The 23,682-nt window shown below is 50.2% G+C and overlaps 1 protein-coding gene across 1 annotated transcript; it reads right to left on the bottom strand.

Annotated features, from left to right (window-relative positions):
- Positions 1 to 7,441: 7,441 nt before the first annotated feature.
- IL10RA (interleukin 10 receptor subunit alpha) lies at positions 7,442 to 23,074 on the bottom strand (the record flags this gene model as incomplete). Its single annotated transcript, XM_079929121.1, has 7 exons — positions 7,442 to 11,614; positions 14,754 to 14,875; positions 16,896 to 17,043; positions 18,760 to 18,929; positions 20,003 to 20,193; positions 20,801 to 20,915; positions 23,008 to 23,074. The coding sequence occupies 7 exons, from the start codon at positions 23,072 to 23,074 to the stop codon at positions 10,688 to 10,690; spliced, it is 1,740 nt and encodes a 579-aa protein (XP_079785247.1). The 3' UTR covers positions 7,442 to 10,687.
- Positions 23,075 to 23,682: the final 608 nt, after the last annotated feature.

The following is a 23,682-nucleotide window of genomic DNA, read 5'->3' as shown; positions in this document are numbered from 1 at the left end:
AGAGAAACACCCAGTTTCTCTGGCCACAGAAGGCTGCCTTGTTCTAGAGAAAGACGCCAAGGTGACATGAGGAAGAGCAGAAACTGCTGATACAATACGCAGTCTGCAGAGTACAACGCATTTCCATGCGTGTTACTGTGTCTTGAACCTTGTAGCAACCTTGTGACGTGGAGATGATTACTGGTCCCATTTTACATATGGAGAGGCTGAGGCTCAGAGAGGTGTATGCTTTGCCTAAGGCTGCACAGCCAGCCACATTGACTGCATTGGAGCCTGAGTAGAATCTGAGGCCTCACAGATGCAGCCTGATCTCGGGGCTGGTGGGAAGAGGGTTGAACACTGTAGAACAGGGTCTGGTCTTGACCTGTCCTGCCATGCTGTGTGGCCATGGGCTGTCACTTCACCACCCTGGGCTTCAATTTCAGCATCTGCCCATCGAGGACTGGACTACTTCTCCAAGGTTCCTCTCTTTTACTTGAAGGAGAAAAAGAGTTTCACCTTCTAATCTCTGTACTCTCTGTGTTGAGCACAGCACCTGTCACTTGGGAGGCATTCAATACACAAAAGAGGCAAGTATACTACAAAGTGTAGTTATAACTCTCTAACTCAGGAGGTGGCAGCCGAAAGGTGATGGCTGCAGTTCCCTTAGACCCTGATGGTTTAGGATCCTAAATATTACTCAGTCTTTCTTTGACCTTGGCTAGGTCTGACCAGCTCACGAGACTGGACCATTCCCGACCGAGCCCTTCTTGAGCAGGAAGGTAAAACGCTAACATTTGCTGAACAAAGATCTGTGCAAAGCAGGGACTTCAAATGCACTGTGTCACTTCATCCTCCCAGCCTCACAGGTGAGGGAACAGAGGCTCAGGGTCTGGTGAAATGATTTGCTTAAGGCTAGGCAAGAATGTGTTGTCTTTATAACTCTTGCTCACTTTTAGCCTCTGCCCAAGCTAGCAGCTCCCTGAGCTCGCTGGCCCCCTCGCTCTGGTCTCTAATCTCTTTCCCAGGTCCCCTCGTGTGGTGAGAAGGGCTTCTCAGAAGCCTGGCCTCTTCAGGCCTTGTCCTCAGCCCTGAGCTTCCCACTGACCCATTCCTCATTCTTTCTTTTATTTTTTATATCCCCTTTCACTTCCAAATCATCAAATTCTGTGCATTCTTTAGGTCATCTCAATTTTCACTTCTCCAGAGAAACTTCTTCAACATCTATGGATCTTCTTGTCTTCTGAGTTTTAATTACAAATACTCTCTGGCTACCATAACTTAATTCTTGATCATTCCCTTGTATTTATTCATTCATGCAGTTTCTCTGATAGGCCAGGAACTGTGCTAGGCACTGTGCAAGAATCCAGTCTCTCTTGAGATTAACCTCGCTTTCTCCTATTTGATGGATACTTTTTGCGGCAAAATTCAGATCTTATACTTTTTCTGAGTTCTTTATGGTACCTTGCACGGCTCTGGCCATAGCCAGGAACTCCTCAGGAAATTATGTTGAAAGATTCTTCAGTCTCTTCAGGGAATCTTGGGTGTTGCTTCATCCCTGGTCCAATCCCAGGTGCTCGGAAAACCAAAACTTTCGATTTTCTCTTTCTGTCCTCAATCATGTTCAACCCTTTGATCATCAACTGATACAGATCTGGAGAAAGTGCTCACAGTGACTTTTTCTATTTGAGAGATAATGGCCAAACCCATGAAGTAGCTGGACAGGTGAGGGGGGAGCTCTGCTCTCCTGTAGCTTCCTTTTCAGTTGTAATGACCTTGCTCCATGCCACTGACCACGGATGGAGGGCCCAGTGTCTATGGTGTCCCTCTCTCTGGCCCAGGGTTCTGAGAACCTCAAAGTGGGAGTAGATCAGTCTATCATTACTTTTTTAAAGTGCTTAGTGATCAAAAACCATCTAGAAACAGTGATATTTAAGCAGATCTGGTACAAAACAGGAAGCCAGTGGCCTGGTGAATTCTCACACTTGGGGACCAGAAGTGAAAATGTTCTGTCTGCCCAGAGCAGCAACAGGCCAACAAAACAACAGGTGGGGAAGTGCTAGAGATCCTGGTAGACTCCCTGTCTCTTGGATTTTTCCTGCAGAGACATGGGGGTAGTCTCCCCATCCCCAAAGCCTAGGATGAGGTTTCTCATACACAAGCAGGGAGCCGTAGAGAGGCAGAGGGGTGGAAAATGTAAGAAGCCTCATCTTCAGGTCTAGCCCCAGGAGCTGGTGGGTCCCAGGTGCCTTGTTTGTATAAGGCTGCCACTGGACTTAAGGATTCTGAGACCCCTTCCAGCTGCAAGGCTATTTCAGAGTGTGGGTGACTTCAGTTCCACAGTGCTGGGGGAGGGAGGCAGGGAAGGAGGGAGGCAGAGACACCTCTGAGTGTGTGTGTGTGTGTGTGTCCACTGCAGAGGTGAGCCAAGGAAGAGACGGATCGTGTCTTGTCACTGGCTGTATTCCCAGACGGCCCACCCGTGACAGGTGCCCAATGAATGTTTGCTGAAGGGGTGAATGGCTGCATGTTCAATGTTTTCACGGTCCCTTGCCTCGCCTCCTCACCACATCCCCTTGCTCTAGGCTTCCTCTTTAGTCTGTAGCCCTGAGTCCCTCCAACACCTAAGAGCTATAGGGTGAAAACAGCAGAGAAGGGAATAATCATGGTATAATATGATGAAGCCGAGAAGATGACGAGCCTGAAAATAAAATCAAATTTATATCCTGACTGCTTTCATTTCAGATCGGTCTAATGTCTCCCAAGTATACGTTCAGCCTCAGGCTACCATTACCACATTGCCATCTCATATGTGGACATTATACTACTTCACCATCTTTCACATGCTTTTCTCTGTGAGGAAATCCACTCCTTCAGGCATTCATGTATTCATCCAAAAATGTACTGAGCACCTATGCTATATATTAGCCATTGGTTGGGTGTGAAGGATACAGAGAGAAATCAAGAGGAGTCTCTGCTCTCCAAGAGCTCACAGTGAAATGAGCATGGAATGTTGTATGTTCGATGACAGCAGTATGCCCAATGCATTCATGAGAGGAGTCAGATTGAAGATTACTCTCTCCATGTGGCAGATGAGAAGACTGAGGCATGACAAGATTGAGCTGGGTGATGGTAGAACTCAGGTGTCCTGAGTTCCATTCCACTCCTGAGCATTCTGTCCACTCCCTGGGTCTGTTGCCTCTTCCCTTTTGCCCTTGGGGCATCTCCAGACCAGCCACCTTGGCTTGGAAGCTTGTCCATGGATTGGTCCTTTCAGCCTGGGTGGACTGATGGGCACTTCCTCCATGTGAGGAAGTTTTGCTTTCTTCACTCAATTGTATCATGCCACACAGTGCTTGTTCTACTAGATGTGTGGTTTCTTTGCCCCAGGTTTGAACCGTGGGCTCAGATCTTACAATATCTCAAGTTTTGGAAGTCTCCCAACCTCACTTAGCATAATCTAATAAATCGTGTATTTTACTCCTTTCAGTTTAGTCCAACAAATGTGCATTGAACACTCTAGCTGGACCAAATGGCCCTCCTATGGACCGCTGTGCACATCTCCATCACAGCACGTTCAGCTGATGCTTCTTATGATCCCTTACGTCCTCTTGGCCCCACCCCTGATTCTGGCCAGTTCTGAGTGGGCTCTGACTGACTTTGTGCTAACCAGTCTCTTCTGCAGTGCCCACTGCACATCACTTGCTTTCTGCCCCGGCTCCTTCTGTTCTGGGGGAGCCCATGCAGCCCTGTTCACCAGCAGCCCGAGAGTACAGATGAGTCAACATCTCTGGGGCAAGCCTCAGCCGGTGAAGTTCAGGAGCTGATGGATTAGGACTTCTACTGTCAGTGCTCAGGGGACAGTTGGAAGAGGCCTCTATTATGCTCCAAGAAACATTCCAGTGGGATCAGGGTCCAGTTGCTCTCAGCATGACCAGCCTGATAACGTATTCTTGTTTTGGCTTTTCCTTCTCCTGTTCCCTCACCCTTGTTCCCTCTGATTGCCTTCTAAATAAACCACCTGCCCACAATTCCTTGAATCAGGCTCTGCTTCTGGATGGGGCAGTCTAGGCTAAGGCAGCACTTACAGCCTTATATTGTAAGTCTGTGTTCATTTATTTACTTGCTCATTCATTCCTTCAACAAATACAAACTGAAGTTGGGGAATGTAGGAGTGAACAAAAGAGATAAAGTCCCTGTCTTTACAGATCTTATATTTTATTGGGAGAGACAGACTATGAGCAAATAAACACATAAATCGATCATGTCACTTCAGATAATGATAAGTGCTCTGAAGGAAGTAAGCTGGGGATAGAGGGATGAAGTAGAGATGGGGCGGATACTTGGGGAGGGTGGTGAGGAGAGACTTCTTCAAAGAGTCTCCATTTGAGGAGACACGTGAATTAAATGAGGAGGGAATGCAGGATAAGACCTGGGAGGAACAAGGGCAAATGACCTGAGATGGAAATTAGCTTGAAGCAGAGTGGGCAGGGGGAGGCTGCAGCAGGTGTGTCGAGAGAGTGGGCAGATACCAGCTCATCTGGATTTGGACCAAGAGCAAAGGAGAGGGCTTCCAGCAGGGGAATAACATGACCTGAGTCGTATGTTATAAAGATCACGTTGGCTACTGCACTAGAGTAAGTATACTGTACAGATCATGCTGGATTAGACTAACGGAGCCGGAGTGGAAATAGAGGGGCAGGAAGGGGATGAACAGTGGTCCAGGTGAGACATGATAATGGATTTGACCAGGATGATCATGTGGGGGTGGTGACAAGTGGTTGGGTTCACCATCTATTTGGAAGGTGGAGCTGATAGGACCTACCTGATGGATCAGATGTGGGTTGTGAAGGGATGACTCCTGGTTTTTTGTTATGAACAACTGGGTAAATGATGGTGCATTTACTCAGGAGGGGAAGACTGGGGGAGGAATGAGTGTGTGAGGGAGTCAAGAGTTCTGCTGCAGACATATTTTTGAGATGCATGCTAGACATCTAAATGGAGCTGCTCAGGAGGCAGCAGAGTTAGGGAGAAGTCCTGCTTGGGCGTTTGGAAGTCACCAGCATCCAGATGGCATTTAAAGGTATGGACTGGGTGGTACCATCTAGGAGCAGTGAGGAGAGAAGGGTTGAGTTTAATAGAACAAGCAGCAAATCATCAAGTTATTCTCGAAAGCAGTGACTCTCAGACTTTAATGTATATGGGAATCACCTGCAACTTGATCACCTGGAACTTGTTTATTAAGCAGGTCCCTGGGAACTAGCCTTAGAAATTCTGGGCCTTGAGGAAAAGCTTAGGAAGACAAGTACCCCCAGGTGATTTGAGTGCCCTGGGGGATAGGTAGAGGGGTGCCTAGGATTTGCATGACTAGGTAGCAGGATCCTGAAGAATGTTTCTGTTCTCTGCAGGGCCATCATGAGGACTTAACCTCCACCAGCCCCTCCTTCCTTGTGCAGGTAGAGGTATACAGGTATGGCACCCACACCCAGACCTTTGCTCGTCATGTACCAATCATCACCAGCACCCCTCCCTGTGCCTACTCCAGAGCTAACCAGCCCCACAGATCAGCTGATTTACTAAAAACCCTCAGCTGCACCCTTGTGATGGGCTGTGATTGTCCAAGGAACAACATGGCACCAATGACAGTGGGGTCTGCAAGACAGGTGCCCAGCGCAGGCATGGCTAAGAGCAGAGGAATGGCAGCCTGCTTTTCCTCTGGTTGGGTGATCATGAGGTGAGTGTTTTAACTGTATATTGGCTGCAGAGGAGCTTGGTGGTCTTCTCCATACCTTTGAATGAGAACTTGACCTAAGTGGGTCATAGCACAAACGCTTTCGTATCCGAATCCTTAGCTCTGAGCCCTCACCCAGGGCCAGGCCTGCCTTGCCAACTGCTGGAGGATTGTCTCCTTGGCTGACCTGTCATATCAACTCCAGAACTCACCATCTCCCCTTTTCCCCCATGCCCATGTCTCCCTTCCACGGCCATATTTCACTTTTCTCATCATCCACATTGAAGTATGATTAGTACCTCTGATTCCTGTTTCTCTCACTCCAGGTTGTCATCAAGTCTTGCCAATTCTCCCTTCACATTGTCTTTTGAATCTGTCACTTCTTCTCTTCCCACTGTCCCTGCTCATTTAATTGGATTATTGGTTAAGCCTCTGTCGTGGACTGAATGTTTGTGGTCCCCCCATTCATATGTCGAAGCCCTAACCCCTAATGTGCTGGTATTAGGAGGTGGGGCCTTTGTGATTAGGGTTAGATGAGGTTGTGAGAGAGGAGCCCTCACAGTGGAAAAAGTATCCTTACAAGAAGAGGGAGAGAAACCAGAGCTCTCTACCACCCCTACCCCCATCCCATCCCACTATGGAAGGAGAAGGAGAAGGGGCCATCATGAATCTTTAGCCTCATCTGCAAGTCAGGAAGAGAGCCCTCACCAAGAAATGAACCTGCCAACACCTCTGGCCTCCAGAACAGTGAGAAATAACGGTGGTGTTGTTGAAGCACGGTATTTTGTTATAGCAGCCTGAGCTGACTAATACAACCTCCTGTTCAGTTTCTCTGCTGCTTGCCTCCATCTCGTGTGTGGACATTAGTTTCCTTCATGGCACTTATCACTGATTATAGTAATATGTTTGTTAGTCTGTTGCGTAGCTTGGTGATTATCTTCATAAGCAGAGGTGCCCTCCATGAAGCTGTACATCTTTTGTTCACCACTCTGGACCCAGGGCCGAGTGCCATGTTGGGCACATAGTACATGCTTAATAATGTGTTTCTTGAAGAAATGAAATGCTGACAAGGAATGCCTCCAACAGTTCACCCTGCATTCTGCCTGGTTCCTTCTGACTCATGCCAGGGTGTATTGACCCTGTTGTGTACTGACCAGGGTTATCTTTCTAAAACACAACTTTCACCTCACCCAACCCTTGTCAGTGTTTACTGGGTCCCAGCACCCTTTTTGAATGTTTATGGGAGTGAAAATGAAGTTAAGATCAAGCTGATAGTGAGGTGTGGTGGCTTATCAACAAAAGTGATCATAAATGATTAATCAGAAATTTTTAATTGTGGATTTGCTTTAAAAGAAACCCATGAGCACTACAGGAAATAGATGAGTCATGCCTTCTAGTACCTAGTGTCCTCTAGACTGGGGTTTGATAAAATCAGCCTTAACTGCTAGAACTACCTCACATGGTTACCAGTGTGCTGTCCCAGGTGGGCACAACAAGACCCCCTTCTTTGCCGTTCGTGGGCGGGGCTCAGCGACCCTCCACCTGCACTGCCCTGTGGGCTCCATTCAGTGCAGTGGGTGGGACCATCTCAGGGGTGGTGTGTGTGCTGTGACCGTGTGTGCATTGGGAGTGGGGTGGGGAGGGATGGAGATCTTTGGGGAAAGACGAGGCAGACTCTTTGACTATAGCTATTTACAAACTCGGGAAAACAGAGTTCAGTAGAATGCCCACTTCCCATCTCCTTACTAAGTGGAAGTTCCATTAGCTCATAGAAATGCAGAATCACCCATCCTTCAGCTTAGAAAAGCCCTTGAAGGAGGTTTCTCAGTGTAGGAACAAACGGGGCCATCTCTTGGAGACTTTATTCCAAATTCCCAAGAAGCCTGGCAGTGTCTCACTGCTGTTTGGAAGAACTCGCTCAGTTTATCCCATGGCCCTGGCCGTGCTGGGTGGTCAGAAAGCAGCTTAAAAGAGGAGGAGACCCGGCACAAACTCCTACTCCTTCCACATAAGGGAAGCCTGCTGCAAGAGCTCACGTGCTTGGACTCCACTCTCTCCTTTGAACTACTCCATGCTTCCTCTCTGCCATCCAAACTGGCCTCAGTTCCTTGAGAGGGATTCGTCTTACTCTCTGAAACTTCCTATTCATGTCTCAGCCAGGCTTCATCCAACCTGCCCCAGAGGCCCTTCCCTTGGGCAGACGCCATCTCCAACACTCATTTCCAGGAGGAAGTGACCAACCCCATACACCAATTTGACAAGGAGGCCTTTGGGGCAAAAGTCTGAGCTTTTATAATCTTATACCAAACGGTATAAGATTAGTCAAGTTCTCTGAAGATAACAGGATCAATGCTTCCCCAGAACTGGTTATTTTCTCAGAGTAAAAGGGGAGAGGCATCATCAGAGATGACACAGGGGAACAGAGATGTGGTGTCCCCGACCACCTCCTGGAGGATCCAGGCTGCGACAAAGAGCAAAGTGTACCCCAAACTCAGGCCCCAAGCCCTGGGTCTGCTCCACCGGCTGGGCTGAGCTCGGGGAGAGCCTGAAACCCACACGTGGCTTTTCGTGGAAGGGGGAGGCTGCTTTTAGAATTGAATGCAGATGGCTTCTGCACTTACGAGAAGCACTGCTGGGACACACGTCCACGTTGGGGGGAGCAGCTGGCGGGGCTCCAGGAATGCCTGGTCTGCTGTCTGCCTGGAAGGGAGGGGCTGTCGGGTCTCCTTTCAAGTTGTCAGAATTCACATCCAAAAGATAGTGTTTTCTGTCCCACTGTTTCCTTTTCAGTCTTCTTGAAGAACCCTCTGCATACTCTTTCATTTACACTCATTTTCATTACCTCTCATTACATTACATGCTCTATACCTTACGTTGCATTCATTATCTTTCCTCACGTACTCTTTCAGCAATTTCGTCACATAACATACATTTTTCATGATCTCTTTCATTTTCACCTGTTTCCAAGAAAAACTGTCCATTTCCCTATACAGCTTTAAATGTAACTCTTCATGTGTGATCTCATTTAAACCTCCTGACATCCCCATGAGGAATGATTATTCCCATTTTATAGATGAAGAAACTGGAACTTAGTAAGAAACTTGCCCACGGTCACAGAAAATAAATGTTAACATGACGACTTGGACCTGATTTGAGCCTAAGTCCTCAGTCTTGGTAGCTTAAAGTGACATCGCACATCTACTCATTATCATTCTCGGTCGTCAACAACTTGATGCCTCTACCAGCCACTGTGTCATCAGAAATCTGATTGGTTTCCCAAGATTCCTGTGGTTCTGACAATTTATTGGAAGAAAGAACACATGTCACTCATTTACAGAGCCTGCGTTCAAGGCACATTCACATCCTCGTCGTCAGTGGAACCTCACACCCTTATGAATGAAACAAGTCAGACAACGTTTTCTGGTTTCACAGATGAGGAAAAGTGGCTTTCCCACGGTCACACGGCTAGAAACAGTGAAATCAGAATGAGAACTCCTAGGCTATCGAAATACCCAGAACTCTTTCCCTGTATCTTGCTGCTTCTTCAATAAATAAATGAACAAAATAAATAAATAAACCTTCCAAGGAAACGCTGAGAAACCCCTCCTTCAAGCCTGTTTCTAGAGGGAGTTATTATCGGACTGGCGCCTACGAGCTTCCTGGCAGAGTGGAAGGGGCTCTGGCTGGATTCCCTGGGCCTGATGTCTATTCCCAGAATGCCACGGAAAACACAGGGCCGAGGATGACTTGGGCGGTGGGCACGCCCCAGGCCTATCACCCCTCCCAGGTTCCCTGCCCACGGATTGTAAAATGGCTTTGCAGACAGATTCTAAACTGACTGTGGGGAAGCGGGGCCCACACCTGCCCCCTCTCTGGGCCCAGGGTCTGATTGTTGTCTCAGCACAATGCCATGCACTCTTGCTACATCAGTTAGCCTGCGGCATGGGAAAGAAGCCAGCTCTGTGAAGGCGTGGCTTCCTCCCTACCCAGGGTCAGTTGGGGTTGGAGATGTCACCCCAGAAGCCAGCTTGGCTATCATCCATCCATCATCTAGAAGGGTCCCCTAGAGATTCTTTACATCACAGATGGGATAACTGAGGCCCTCTGAGAAGTGGCTGGCCCAAGGTCGCACAGCTGATCATTGAACAGAGACCCTACCCCAGTGTCCTGTCCTATAGCTGGATGTCAGCAGCAAACACAGTGCAGGTCCTAACCCTGACCCTCTTGGGCAGATAAGGTGGCGTCCAAGCCTAGAGGCCACCTGAAGGCCTGAGTTTTGACCAGTACAAACACCCATGCTTTCGCTGGTACTGTCAGCAAGATGGTGTGGGCAGCAGGGTGAGGGTAGTGCATGGCTTGGCCACTCCAAGTGCCCCAGGGGGATGCTGCTCTAGTTGCTTGAAAGAGGGTGCTGTCTGCAGATGGACACAAGCCATCCCCAGAGCACTGGATTCTGAGCCAGAAGCCCCCTTCTGCATCTCAGCTCCCTTTGACCCCTGCTCCCTCTTTTACCTCCTAGAAATGGCCCCTGCAGCGAGGCCCTGAAGCCTCCATCCTCTCGGCCCTCTATCCTGCTGGAGGCCCTGACACATGGCTGGCCTCAGCAGGGCGGCCTGGCTCTCTGAGCTGACTTCAGCCTGGTGGCCTCACCACAACTCCAAAAGGCCCCATGATTCCCCTGAGCAAGCAGTCCTTTACAATATGGGAAGCATCCCAAGGAGGTGGAGATCTCTGCCCTGCCCTTCTCAGTTCCGCCAGAGTTTGCAGGGCCCCGTCTGCAGAGGAGGCCAATGCCACACATGTACCCTGTGCTAGCTGAGTGTCCTCCTGCCCTGGACACTTACCAGGCCTGGCGCTGGCCTCACTACGCTTGCAGAAAAGTGCCCAGACTGGCCTCGTGTTTCACTTTCATCCCCTGGGGCCCCTCTGGGTCCAGGCAGGGTGCAGCGGAAACCAAAAGCAGCCCTCTGGCCCGAGTCACTCACTTGAGTGCAGGCTGGAGATGAGTGGCAGGGCGACCAGGTCTGAGTCAAAGCTGCCCAGGAGACCGCCTGGGGCTGCCACACAGTCCAGAGGGGCAAGGTCGTGGGCAAAGCTCCAGTCAGATGCTCCAAGGTCACCACAGCGGGTCAAGCCCAGGAGTGACCAATCCTCAGTTGGTGGGTTCCACTGTCCAGCTGGGGCCCCTGAGGGAGTGAGAGTCATTTCTGGGGGGTCCTGTTTCAAATAGCCCTTGGCCAGGGCTGGTAGAGGCCAGTCCACCTCAGCGTCCACGCATGTCTTGAATTTGGGGCCAAGGCCATCTGTTGAGGAGGACTCTTCTTCCAGGCCGCCCGCCTCGGCTGCCCTCTCCTCCGGGCACCGGGTCTGCTTCAGGTAGCCCTGGAAGGCCCCTGCAGCTGGGTCTTCTCCCGCAGCCACCTCCGGTCCCAGGGGACTCACAGGGCCCAAAGCTGAGCCACCCTGAACATCCTCAGGCTGCCCCTCAGGGTTCTGGACCAGGCCAATGCCACTGTCAAGCTGGTCCCGGCTGTCGCTCCCCGCCTGCGGCTCCCAGCTGGGCTCCGTGCCAGGACTCAGGCTGGGCTCCTGCAGGCAGATCCCGCTGTCTGTACTTTTGCTGCCGCCGCTACTGCAGCTGTCCTCCGGCAACCGGGGCGCTCCCTTTCCCAAAGTACCCCCAGCCTGGGGGTGGGGGGCAGGGAGGTGGAACTGGGGCTCATCAGTCTGCAGGGATGGCTTGGCACTGCTGAAGCCACTGTCCGTGCTGCCGTGCAGCTCCGAGTTCCTCAGCTCTGGGGACACCTTGGGGAAGGCCTGCTCATCGAGGGGGTGAATGGTGTCTTGGGTCTCTGGGCAGGAAAGCTGGCTGATGAGGCTGAAGGGACTGGGCTTCTTGAAGACCTGGGGAGGAGAGGGTAGAGTGAGGGGTGGGAGGGTCACCTGCAGGAACCCGCCCCAGTGTGGCCAGGGGAGGCCAGGGGTTCAGGAGGTACTGCTCCAACAGAGGGGTCGTGCAGAGCCTGGAGTACACTGCCACTTGTCCTTTCGGTTTTGGTTCAGAATTGAGTTTTCCTCCTCATGCAATTCTCAGTTTGACTCAGGCCAGATATCTAAGAAGCCCGTATTCTCGGACTTCGGACAGAATGACAGGCAGAATGGGAGGCTGCAGGGAAAGGTGAACATTCTCGGGAGGCTCTATCAGCAGTGCCTTTCAAACCCGAAAGCAGGCTGGACCCACTGAGATCTAGAAATGTGTTTCAGACTCTTTTCCACTATGACCCCAAGTAAGAAATATGTTACACAATAACCTGTATGTAAATAGCCCATAAATATATAACTCATATATGATTGAAACCAATTTCACAAAATAATACTTATTTTGTTACTTATTTTGTAACGAAAATACTTATTTTGTTACGAAATACTTATTTTCGTTACTACCTGTGCACTGTGATCTATTGTATTGTCCTGTCCTATCCTATCCCATGTTATTCATTTCATCTCTTACAACGCTGGATGTGAGACACTGAGTTAATTTCTTCACTCCCTGAGTGACTCACAGAAACACAGCCTGGCTGCAGCGTGGGGCAGTGAAACAAGCAGAGCTAGCAGCTGAGGGGCCTCGTTCCCCATTAATTGCCCAGAGGCCCAGGGAAGTCACTTAACCTCTCTCCCCCTTGCTCTTGTGCCCCAGCCGCACTGGTGTTCCTTTTGCTCTGGACAGTGCTGTCTCAGGGCCTTTGCACAGGCTACTCCTGGTTGGAATACTCTTCTCCTAGCACTTTGTATGGCTGTATCCTCCTTATCGTTCAGGTCTCAATTCAGATGTCATCTCCTCAGAGAGACTTTCCCAATCACCCTTGCTAAAGCAGTGCTCCAGACACTCTCTTCCCATTAACCCAGTTTATGTTTTCCTAGCACTTAGTTCCTGGAGTTATTTTTTTGTTTTCTGTGCCCCCACATGCGCGCGCGCGCACACACACACACACACACACACACACACGATCTCCAACCCCAAGAGAATAGAAACTCCTTGAGGGCAGGAGTCGTCTGTTCTTATGGGCCACTCTGTTCCCAGAGCTTAAACTGAGCTGGCACATAGTAGGCACTCCAAAGGTTTGTTGACTGACTTACTGACTCACTGTTGCACATCTGCCCTTGTTCCTTTTGTATGTGATGACTCTAATGCAACTCTTATTGGTTGTATCCCTATTGATATCATGTGGCTTGGTGACTAAGGATGTGTATTCTGGAGCCAGACTTCACAGGTTCAAATCCCAGGTCTGCCTCTTATCAGCTGTGTCACCTTGGCCAAATCATTTATCCTCTCTGTGCTTTAGTTCCTCCTATGCAAAATGGAAGTAATGACAGTATTGCCTTCTCAAGTTGTGGTTCATGCATGTAAAATACTTAGAACAGTGCCTGGTACAGAGAAAGCACTCAATAAACACTTGGTGAACTGAATTTTACTCTCTAATAATTCTCTAAAGAAGTATTATTATCTCTGTTTCCTAGAGGAGAAAACTGAACCTCAGAGAAGTTAAATGACTTGCCCAGTGTCACACAGCAGCAAAGAACAAATAGATCTGGAATTGGTACTCAACTGTCCTGATTTGTAATCCCCACTTGTTTAACAATGCTTACTTTGATAATCATTGAAGATCAGATCAAAGCAGCTAATGAATGAGAACAAGCAAGTGCATGTTATTTATAAAGTTAGTAACGGCTGTGATCGTTAGAGGAAGGAAACTGGGCTGTACCTATCTTGAGGACGAAAAAACTCATGAGGACAAGTCAATTCTGTGATCCAAATGTTCAGAAAGAACGACAAAAACAGAGGTTGCTTGTCATCTCCTTTGGCATTTTTGCATCTATGTCCATTTCACTGGTTTGCATTAAACGTAATCGTTGATTCGTTGGCTGCCCCACCAGACGTAATCAAGCCCCTTGGGACCAGTGGCCACATTACTCAGCTGCTTCCGTACAACATTTTGCATGTTGTATTTGCTTGGTAACTGTAACTCAACAGCTACCTCTCTCTTACTAGATGCCTTTTCCCAAGCCCAACTAAGACTCTCCCATCCAGTGGTCCTTTCCTACTACTCTGCTGTCTAGTTACCCATCCCTGAGGGCAGGTTCCTTGGTGCACTCACCAGGCAGCCCCACCCCTCTTCTCTCCCCTCCATCCCCATCCCAGAGTTCTTACTCAAAATAATTTCAGAGGGCCTCTGTCTCTCTCCTTATTTTTCCTAGAGATCCTGGGATCCTTGTGGAGGGTCCCCTTCCAGCTGTGAGCTTCCCTGGGCCCTGGTCTCCCTGAAGGAGCCCACCCTTACAGCTGAGCCCTCGACCATCACAGTAATGTCAGCTGTGGGGACCACCTTTGGTCCAGTCTGAATCCCAGGCCAGAGACGGGCTGTGGTCTGGAAATGCTGCTCAATGTGGCAAGCTGAACTTTGGAGGCCGGCTGACTACAAATGCGGTGTTTGTCAGCACTGTGTAGCAAGAGGATAGGCTGTGGGAAGGTCCGGAGATGCTCGCCTCTCAGCATCACCTCTCCGCTCTGCTCTCTCTCACACTGACAGCAGCCCTTTGTCTGCCTGTTCCAGAGCACCCATCGCCAGCCTCTAGGGATGGGAAAGGCTGGGCTCCGGCCCTGACTCTTCCTGGCTGTGGGACCCTCTGCACGTAACAATCTCTCTACGCCTCAGTTTCCTCAGTTGTAAAGTGAGGCTATAACTACCTGACTCCGAGGTACTAATGCACAGGGGCTGTTTTGTGGCCAATTATTGGCAAATAGTAACAAAATGGCGCATGGCGGGTTGGGATTACTGTGTCTTATCTGGGCCACTATAAGGCAACATTCTCCGTGCTGGGCTTGGCATTCAAGCCCTCCCTCCGCCCCCATGGTGCTTGATGAAGGTGCCTCTGATAATGTCAGGGCTGAGGGTACACGGCCTGCCTGGGAGGGTTCTCCCTGCCTCCTGGAGTCCTGGTGGGGCCAGGAAGGATGGGGCAGTGGCCTCCCCGTGAGACTCACCAGGACGGTGGGCAGCTTCCCCCGGCGCTGCACATATAGCTGGAGGGCCAGGAAGAAGGCCAGGGCTCCACAGAGCAGCAGGACAAAGGTGGAGAAGATGCTGAGGTTGGTCACGGTGAAATCTGTGGGCCCAGAGCGATGGGTTTATAGCCTGGTGCCATGGGATATGGAGGGGCAGTCCCCGAGGATCCCATGGCCCCTCTCAGGAGCCTCTCGGTGAGGGGCCGAGTGACCCCCCCCCACACACCCCCCAGGTTACCTCTAGGCCACAACTCTGGAGGCCACGCCAGGATTCTTGGGAGTCCCTGCCTGGCCCTCCAACCTCTGCCCTGAAGGATTCCCTCACTAGACACATGGCCTCCAGCTCTCTGCACAAAACTCACATGAAGGCATACATAGCGGTGGGGCAGGATGGTACAGCAGGTAAGAAGGGAGGCTTTGGGAGCAGCCAGACCTGGGTTCAAATCCCAGCTCTACCACTTACTAGCTGTGAGGCTGTGGACAAATTACTTAGCCTATCTGAGCCTTAGTTTTACCGTCTACGAAATGGGCAAAATAATAGTGCCTACCTCATAGATGGCTGTGAAGCACACAGCACTTACCATGAACCAAGCCCTTTATAATATCCCCCCTTATCTGTGGTTTTGCTTTTCGTGGTTTCAGTTAACCTGTGTTCAACTGTGGTCCAAAAACGTTAAATGGAAGATTTCCAGAAATAAACAATGCATCAGTTAAATCGTGTGCCGTTCTGAGTAGCATGATGATATCTCACACTGCTCCACTCTGTCTGGCCCGGGACATGAATCATCCCTCTGTCCAGCAGATCCCACCCGTGAGTCACTTAGTGGCTGCCTCAGTTATCAGATGGACTGTTGTGGTATCCCGTGCTTTTGTTCAAGTAACCCTTATTTTACTCAATAATGGCCCCAAAGTGCAAGAGTAGTGATGGTGTCAATTTGGGCATTCTCTTAAATTTTTGTTTAATTTATAGACTAAACTTTGTCATAGGTATGTATGTATAGAGAAAAAGCATAGTATATATACATGCTTTCAAGGCATCCACTGGGGGTGTTGGAACGTATGCCCTTCAGATAAGGGGGGGGGACTACTGTACTATGTCACCTGATTCTTATAGCCACCTTAGGAGGTGAATACTATTATCTTCCCTATTTTTATAGGTTAGCATCCTGAGGCCCAGAGGGGTTAAGCAAGTTGCCCAAGGTCATATATTTCATAAGTGACGACGCTGAGATTTGAACCTAGACCTGTATACAAAACTATTTCTATATCAGTGAGTGGATGTTGAAAAGCTCTTAAGGCCGCCTGGCACACAGATGGTGCCTTCCTCTGCTTCAGTAAGGCAGAGTGAGGCTGAAATGACAATGAGTTTGTGCGTGTCTGCCATAAACTGAAATGTACTGCAGAAAAGTAAGGAGTCCCTCTGGTCATTGCTGGACGCTGCCCACACTGGACCGGGCACTCCCAGCGCACTGACTGTTGGCATGATTCGCTGGGCACTTGACATATGTTGTCCTGAGTAGCTAGTTACAGCCTGCTCTGGGCACACCCTGTCTTCCCAGCCAGACTGTAAGATCCTTGTGGGCAGAACCACAGCCTTCACATGCCATTTTCCCTTCCCTCCCTCCCCTTTCCAGCACCGGGCTGAGAGCCTGGCACAGTATTTGCTGACTTTTGCAGCTGTGGGGAGGAGTCAGCTCAGTTCTGCTTTCCTCTGAGGGGGAGGAGGGGAAGTTCGGAGAAGCCCTTGGTGCCCCCAGCTCTAAGAAAAGACAGCGGAGGAATGTAACAAACAGGAACCACCACAGCTGGCTGAGGAGTGCTGCAGAAGGGCTCCTGGGAGTGCAGCTGGGCTCCAGTGGAAGCACCCGCAGAGCTGGGAGACCTGGCTTTGTGGCCACACCCTGGAAGTTGCTTATAGGTACTGAGCCTCAGTTTCTGCATCTCTAAAATGGGGACAATAGGAGCTCTTTCATAGAGCTGTGTGAGGATGGAGAGCTGTGTCGCAGTTGGGGGGCACCTAGCACAGTGCCCCACATCGGCAGCCCTCAGTGGAATGCTTTTCAGAAGTGAGAGGCCCTTCCTGCCTCCCTTCTGCCCAGACAGCAGCCCTGACCAACTCACACGGCGGGGTGAGCACGATGCACTCCTCCTTGGACCAGACCTCCTTGTTCACTCGGGAGCTGACAGATGGTTTCACCCTGACACAGAACTCTCCCACCCCTCTCGGGACTGGGAGGTTAAAGTTTTCATGTTTTATCTTGTCATGGGACTGAAACGAAAACAATCAGAGCAGTAAACACGATATCCTTGTTCCATGCCATATGCAAGCTGAGAGCCGAAGGGGCTTTAGAGATGCTCTAAAGCACTGAAGGCCAACCCCCTTTAGTGGTCTTTTTCTAAGATAAAAAACCCTGCATTATCGAGGCAGCCCAAGATCTCTGTGATTACCATGATTTAGTTTGTATTAAAATCAAAAAGGAGCAAAGGAAGCCATAAACAAGGCGAAAAGACAACCCTCAGAATGGGAGAAAATATTTGCAAATGAAGCAACTGACAAAGGATTAATCTCCAAAATATACAAGCAGCTCATGCAGCTCAATATCAAAAAACAAACAACCCAATCCAAAAATGGGCAGAAGACCTAAGTAGACGTTTCTCCAAAGAAGACATACAGATTGCCAACAAACATGAAAGGATGCTCAACATCACTAATCATTAGAGAAATGCAAATCAAAACCACAATGAGGTATCACCTCACACAGGTCACAACGGCCATGATTAAAAAATCTACAAACAATAAATGCTGGAGAGGGTGTGGAGAAAAGGGAACCCTCTTACACTGTTGGTGGGAATGTAAGTTGACACAGCCAGTATGGAGGTTCCTTAAAACATTAAAAATTGAACTACCATATGACCCAGCAATCCCACTACTGGGCATATACCCTGAGAAAACCATAATTCAAAAAGAGTCATGTACCACAATGTTCATTGCAGCACTATTTACAGTAGCCAGGACATGGAAGCAACCTAAGTGTCCATCAACAGAAGAATGGATCAAGAAGATGTGGCGCGTATATACAATGGGATATTACTCAGCAATAAAAAGAAACGAAATGAGTTATTTGTAGTGAGGTGGATGGACCTAGAGTCTGTCATACAGAGTGAAGTAAGTCAGAAAGAGAAAAACAAATACTGTATGCTAACACATATATGTGGAATCTAAAAAAAAAAATGGTTCTGAAGAACCTAGGGGTAGGACAGGAATAAAGACGCAGACGTAGAGAAGGGACTTGAGGACACGGGGAGGGGGAAGGGTAAGCTAGGACGAAGTAAGAGAGTGGCATTGACATATAAGCACTACCAAATGTAAAATAGATAGCTAGTGGGAAGCAGCGGCATAGCACGGAGATCAGCTCGGTGCTTTGTGACCACCTAGAGGGGAGGGATAGGGAGGGTGGGAGGGAGACGCAAGAGGGAGGGGATATGGGGATATATGTATACGTATAGCTGATTCACTTTGTCATACAGCAGAAACTAACACAACATTGTAAAGCAATTATACTCCAATAAAGATGTTAAAAAAAAAAAAAGCAAAAAGGAAGTATTTTATAGATACTGAGGACCATCCCAGAAGAGGCTAGAATCAACTGTGGTTGAAAGGAAAGAGGATGGATTTTGCAGATTCCAGATCTCCCATTTATGGGAGTGTGCTTGGGCATTTTCATAGCCTCTGAGAGCTTCATTTTGCCATCTATAACATGGAATAAAATCCCCACCTGCAAGGGGGTTGGAAGCAATAGTTATAACATCTCCTGCGCTGCCTGACACCTAGCGGGCACTGTCGTCCCTGCCACGTGGCAGAAGCACAGGTTTAAGGGCTCAGGCCATCTTGACTACCCCCACTTGCCCCACAAGCTCTCTCGACTCTGCTGGAAAAGTTCCCCAGGGGTACACAAGGGAAGCCTGGCCTTGGGGAATCCCATACCTTATATCGTCCTGGTACCTTGCGAACCTCAATCTCATACTCCCGGAAGTTGTGGAAGATGCTTTCATATGTGTCGCCTGCAGGGGCCATCTTGGGCCTGGGGAGCTGGATCACCCCAAAGATGATGCCATCGTGCACCTCTAGCTTCACGCCGGCAACTGTCAGAGTCACTGAGTCGGGAGACAAAACCATGAGGCGTGCAGCCTGGGGAGGGCCTGGGCACCCCATCCATACCTGGCCTCCAGGGTCAAGCTTTACCCACCCTAAAACCTGGGCTACAGGTTTCTCAACCTGGCAGAACATAAGGATATCCTGGGGAGCATGTTAAAAACGCAGATGCCCAGACCCACTCAAGACATAGTGAATCTGAATTTTGGAAGCTGGGCCCTGGAAAGGTCTATTTTTTTTTTATTTTTATTTTTTTTGCGGTATATGGGCCTCTCACTGTTGTGGCCTCTCCCGCTGCGGAGCACAGCCGCTCCCTGGCATGTGGGATCTTCCCGGACCAGGGCACGAACCCGTGTCCCCTGCATCGGCAGGCGGACTCTCAACCACTGCGCCACCAGGGAAGCCCAGGAAATGCCTGTTTTAAACACACTCTTCAGTGATGTTTCTGCAGCCAGTGGAGTACCGGCCTGTGGGCAGGCATTTGGGAGACAATGACCTCCAAGAGCATCATTCTGAATTCTGCAGAGCAGCCTTGCCGCACACATAGCGCACAGTCAGTCCCAATCTGCAGAAGGAAAGAATCCCATCACATTTGGGGCTTATTCTTTTCTCTCTGCAGAGAGAAACTCCCAACTTTGCTTCAATAGCACCTCTCTGCTTCAAAGCCTCACACACTGACCCCGAGGAATTCATTCTTAAAGGGAGGAGGACCTGATAGAAATTCTGCCTCCAGCTTGCTGCCCTATGCTGAGTGCTTATGGATTTGCTTCCCCTCCCAGAACCCTACAAGTACACCAACCTGACCCTCGTGACTCAGCTGCCCCAACTCACCCCAAGACTTCTCTTCTGTAGGATAAACAACTCCAGTTCCCTTTTAAATCTTGAATAACTTGGCTATTTTCATCTAAACCTTCTCCAAAGTCCTGACTCAGGCTTGTTTGGGCAACTAAGTCCCCGGCCAGGAAGCCAGGCAGATGAGGCGAGCTATGGGAATGGAAAGAAAAGTTCTAGACTAGAGCTTCCGGCCAGAAAGGACCCTGAAAGCCATGTTCTAGGTCCCGGGGAGGAAAAGCACCTTCATCCACAGAGAAGCGGGTGTTGGGAGAGGTCCAGTTTGAGTGCTGGCCTCCGTCCACTGCCCGGACTCTGGCTCGGTAACCATTGCTATGATACAGGTCCAGGGTCTGCATGGTGAGATCACAGGACAGCACCAAGGTTTGGCTACAGCTGCGGATGGGGTTCCAGTAGATGGGCTCTACTCCATACCTGGGGAGATAGCGGGGTAGGCATTGGGAGAGGAACTTGTGCTCAAACCTAACTCCTTTAGGAGGGAAGCAAGAGGCCAGGGGAGAGCTCTCATGACGGTATAGCCCTCAGGGTATTCCCTTTAGTCCGGGGCATCTAGTTGCAAGGGGATCTCCCTTGGTTCTGGGACTCTGTACCAATTTCTCTGTGCTCTAGAAGACTCTTAGATTGGAATACGAGTAGCTCAAACGCCAACTCATCCAGGAAAACTTGCCACTCCCTGCAACACAGCCCAATCCCTCCTTTCTCCCAACTACATCTGTAGTCCTTAGGGCTTCCTTGTTCTCCAACTGGCTTACGGATGCTTTTCCTGTTTTTCCAATAACATGGAAAAATCTTGAGGATAAAGGCAATACCTTGGCTTTCTCACCCAGAGCTTCCAGCACACTACTCTGCCCATATGAGACTTGATCAGTACTTGTCAACTGATGGATATGTGCCAGGGTCCTTCCCGGTGTCATTTCAGTAACAAGGCAGGTATCTTCCCATGCCAGGGTGGGTAGAAGGGGATGGACTCACCCACTCCCTCACTCACCTCCCTCCTTTCTCCATCCTCCCTTTTGCTTACCGCAGGAGCTCCACTTCATAGTAGGTACTTTCAGACTGATTCGGGATGGGAGTCCAGTGGAGGACGTGGTAGAAAAATTCTGCTTCAAACCACGCAGATGAAGGTCTGGGCAGTTCTGTCCGCAGGGAGAACAGTGTCAGTACCAGAGCTAGCAGAGGTCCCCTCCACCTCCCTGCCAGGGAGGAGATGATGGTGGTGATGGTGGCAGGCATTCTAACAGCTCCCATTTACTGAGCACTTTACCTTGAGCTGAGCACTCAGCTAAGTACTTTACATATATTGTCTCATTTAATTATCACAGTAATCCTACAAGGTAGGCATTTATTACCCCAATTTCACCAGAGAAGAAAGGAAGGTTCAGAGAGGCTAAGTGACTTGCCCAAGGTCAATGGGGTAGTAAGCGGTAGAGTGGGCCTTTGAATCCAGATGCGTCTGATCCCAGAGCTAGTATAGTGTCCTTAAATCACTGTCCTGTGCTGTAGGTGATCAGAAGCAGAAGTGCTGGTTGAGAAGAGCCAAGGTCGGTGTGATGCCTCCCAGGCAAGAAGGCAGGGGCTGAGGGCTAAGATGTGCCCACAATGAGCTCTCAGATGAGCTGGTCCCTGGCTCTGCCCAATCCCTGTCCCTGCTCCAGCCCCATCCCAAGGCCTGCTCTCCGTCCCCACACCTGGTCCCCACCCTGGTCCCAGCCCTGGCTCTAGCCCAAGGCCCCCCTCTCTGGAGTTCTTTGAGTACACAGATATCCTGCTAGTTGGCATCTACCTGTTTCTCTTCACAGAACCCCAAGCTGAGTGCTTGCCCCCACTTCTCGGAGGGCTTTACTGCAGCCAGATGCCCAGCCTCAGGCTGAGTGGAACAGGCAGCCCTGGGTCTAGACTGGGCTGAGGACGTTTCCACAAAGAGCTGGCACCCTTGGCTCCAAGGTGATATTTATTAAGTACCAGTGCCTCTCTCCACCTCCTGTGTTCCCCTCACAGCCAGCTACACCTCTCACCACGGGAAACTAACTTCAAGAGCCTCAAACTAGCACTTGCTAGTGTGACTCAGACAAATCATTTAACCTCCCTGAACTTGTTCTCTCATTTGTAAGAATGTGATAAATACACCTACTTTAAGAGTCTTGCCAATCGAATGCAATGAAGTACGTCAAGGCCAATACCCACATTCAGCTCCTCTTCTCTCCTCCTCGATCCCTTAATGTCTCTCCATCTGACAGCGACTCCCAGGCTTCCCTTGTTCTCCAACTTCTCATCATCTCTCTAATAATGCTTCTTTTTTCTGACTGTCATCCTCACTTAGAAAGCACATGTGTCCCGGTCCCTTGCTTTCTTTCTTATACTGTCTTTGATCCTCAAGTCTGTGTCTCGATTTCAAAACAGTATACGGAAAGTGAAAAACACAGTGGGTCATTGTGGTGTTGGGGCTGCACATCCCCAGCTCAGCTCTCTATCATGTGAATGGTGACTGCATGTTTTACTTCGTATTCTGGCGTCATGTAGAAGCAGTTTCAGTCCCTGCTCTCCCTGCCTCCGCTCCTGGTCCCTCCGGCTCCCAGCCCTTTCATTTTCTCCCTTCAGGATTTAGTCTTTTCAATTGCAGAAACTTTCCAGGATTTCTGGCTGGGTTAGGTGAGCTAAGGAGTAGCAGTAGGGAGGAGGGAGGCAGGTGGCAGTGGGAGAGCACTGGGGGCTAAAGAAGGAGAAGGGATGATCCGATGGGGGTGACAGGTAATAGTGGGGGAAAAGTGCTGAGATAGGGTGACATGGCACGGGGCAGAAATAGATTAATCGGAGAGCTAAGGGAAGGTAGAGTCAGACTGAGATCAAAGTAATTCCCCAGAGGGACCAGCAGTCTCTTCATTTGAACTAGAACAACAAAAAAGCCAGGGGTAAATTTATGACGCACAGGGAGGCGGGTGGACGGTGACTTGTGTGTGTGGGGGGGGGTCATTTAACTTCTCTATCCATACTTCCCCCTCCCCTAGTCAATCTCAGTCTCTTCTACGTCCACAACGGGTGAGCCTGAGACCCAGGCTTGCCAGAATGAGGGAGATTCGGGGAGTAGGGAGATAATGGGTGCCCCTCTCCGTAGAGGGCAAACCAGACGTGATTCTCCGTGGGACTCAGAACTTTAATGTAGGAGTGACGACCGGTAGGAGGGGGAGCGGGACGGGCGCGGAGAGGTCAGGGCTAGACCCCGATCCTTACCGTGCGCGCGAAAGCCGAGGAGCAGGCTGAGGAGGGCCGGAAGCTGCACTATCAGGCGCGGCAGCATCCTAGTCGAGCCGCATCCTCCGGAGCGGGAGCAGAAGCCAGAGCTGGGATGCTTGCCTCCGGTCGCCGCTCTGCGGGACTGAGACTGAAACCTCCGACCGCCTGCCAGGCCACGCCCCGCTAGGCTGACGTCATAGGGGCGGAGCCTCGAGATGCCCCGCCCCCGAGCCGAGGCGTCAGGGAGCCCGAGCAGCGGCGTCAGGGAGCCAGAACCGCTGCGGAGCGCGGTCAGCCCAGGCAGGTGGAGAGGAAGCAGGGGCAGGGCTTGCGCATGCTGTCCCGGGGCGGGGGCCGGGCTCTGGGCAACTCTCACCCTCCTCGCCTCCCGGGGCCCCCGGTGTAATAGGGTGAAAGCGGTCTGGGTAGCCTGGAGGCTGTGTGTGTGTGTGTGTGTGTGTGTGTGTGTGTGTGTGTGTGTGTGTGTGTGTGTGTTGCGGTGCAGGTGGCGAGGGACAGCCTTGTCCCTGTGGGTGCGGAAGGTGGGGTGAGGATGTTAGAGCAAATTTTACGGAAGAGTAGGGTTGGGATCCGCAGCTGCTCAGAGTTGGGAAGGAGATTGTCTCAGGTGCTCAGGGGATGTGTGAGAGGACACGTGTGGGAGCCTCGGAG

Source organism: Stenella coeruleoalba (genome assembly GCF_951394435.1).
Source record: "Stenella coeruleoalba genome assembly, chromosome: 8".
In the NCBI taxonomy this organism is placed as follows: Eukaryota; Metazoa; Chordata; class Mammalia; order Artiodactyla; family Delphinidae; genus Stenella; species Stenella coeruleoalba.
The sequence above is the reverse complement of the archived record's forward strand: the minus strand, read 5'-3'. Positions and strand labels throughout refer to the sequence as shown.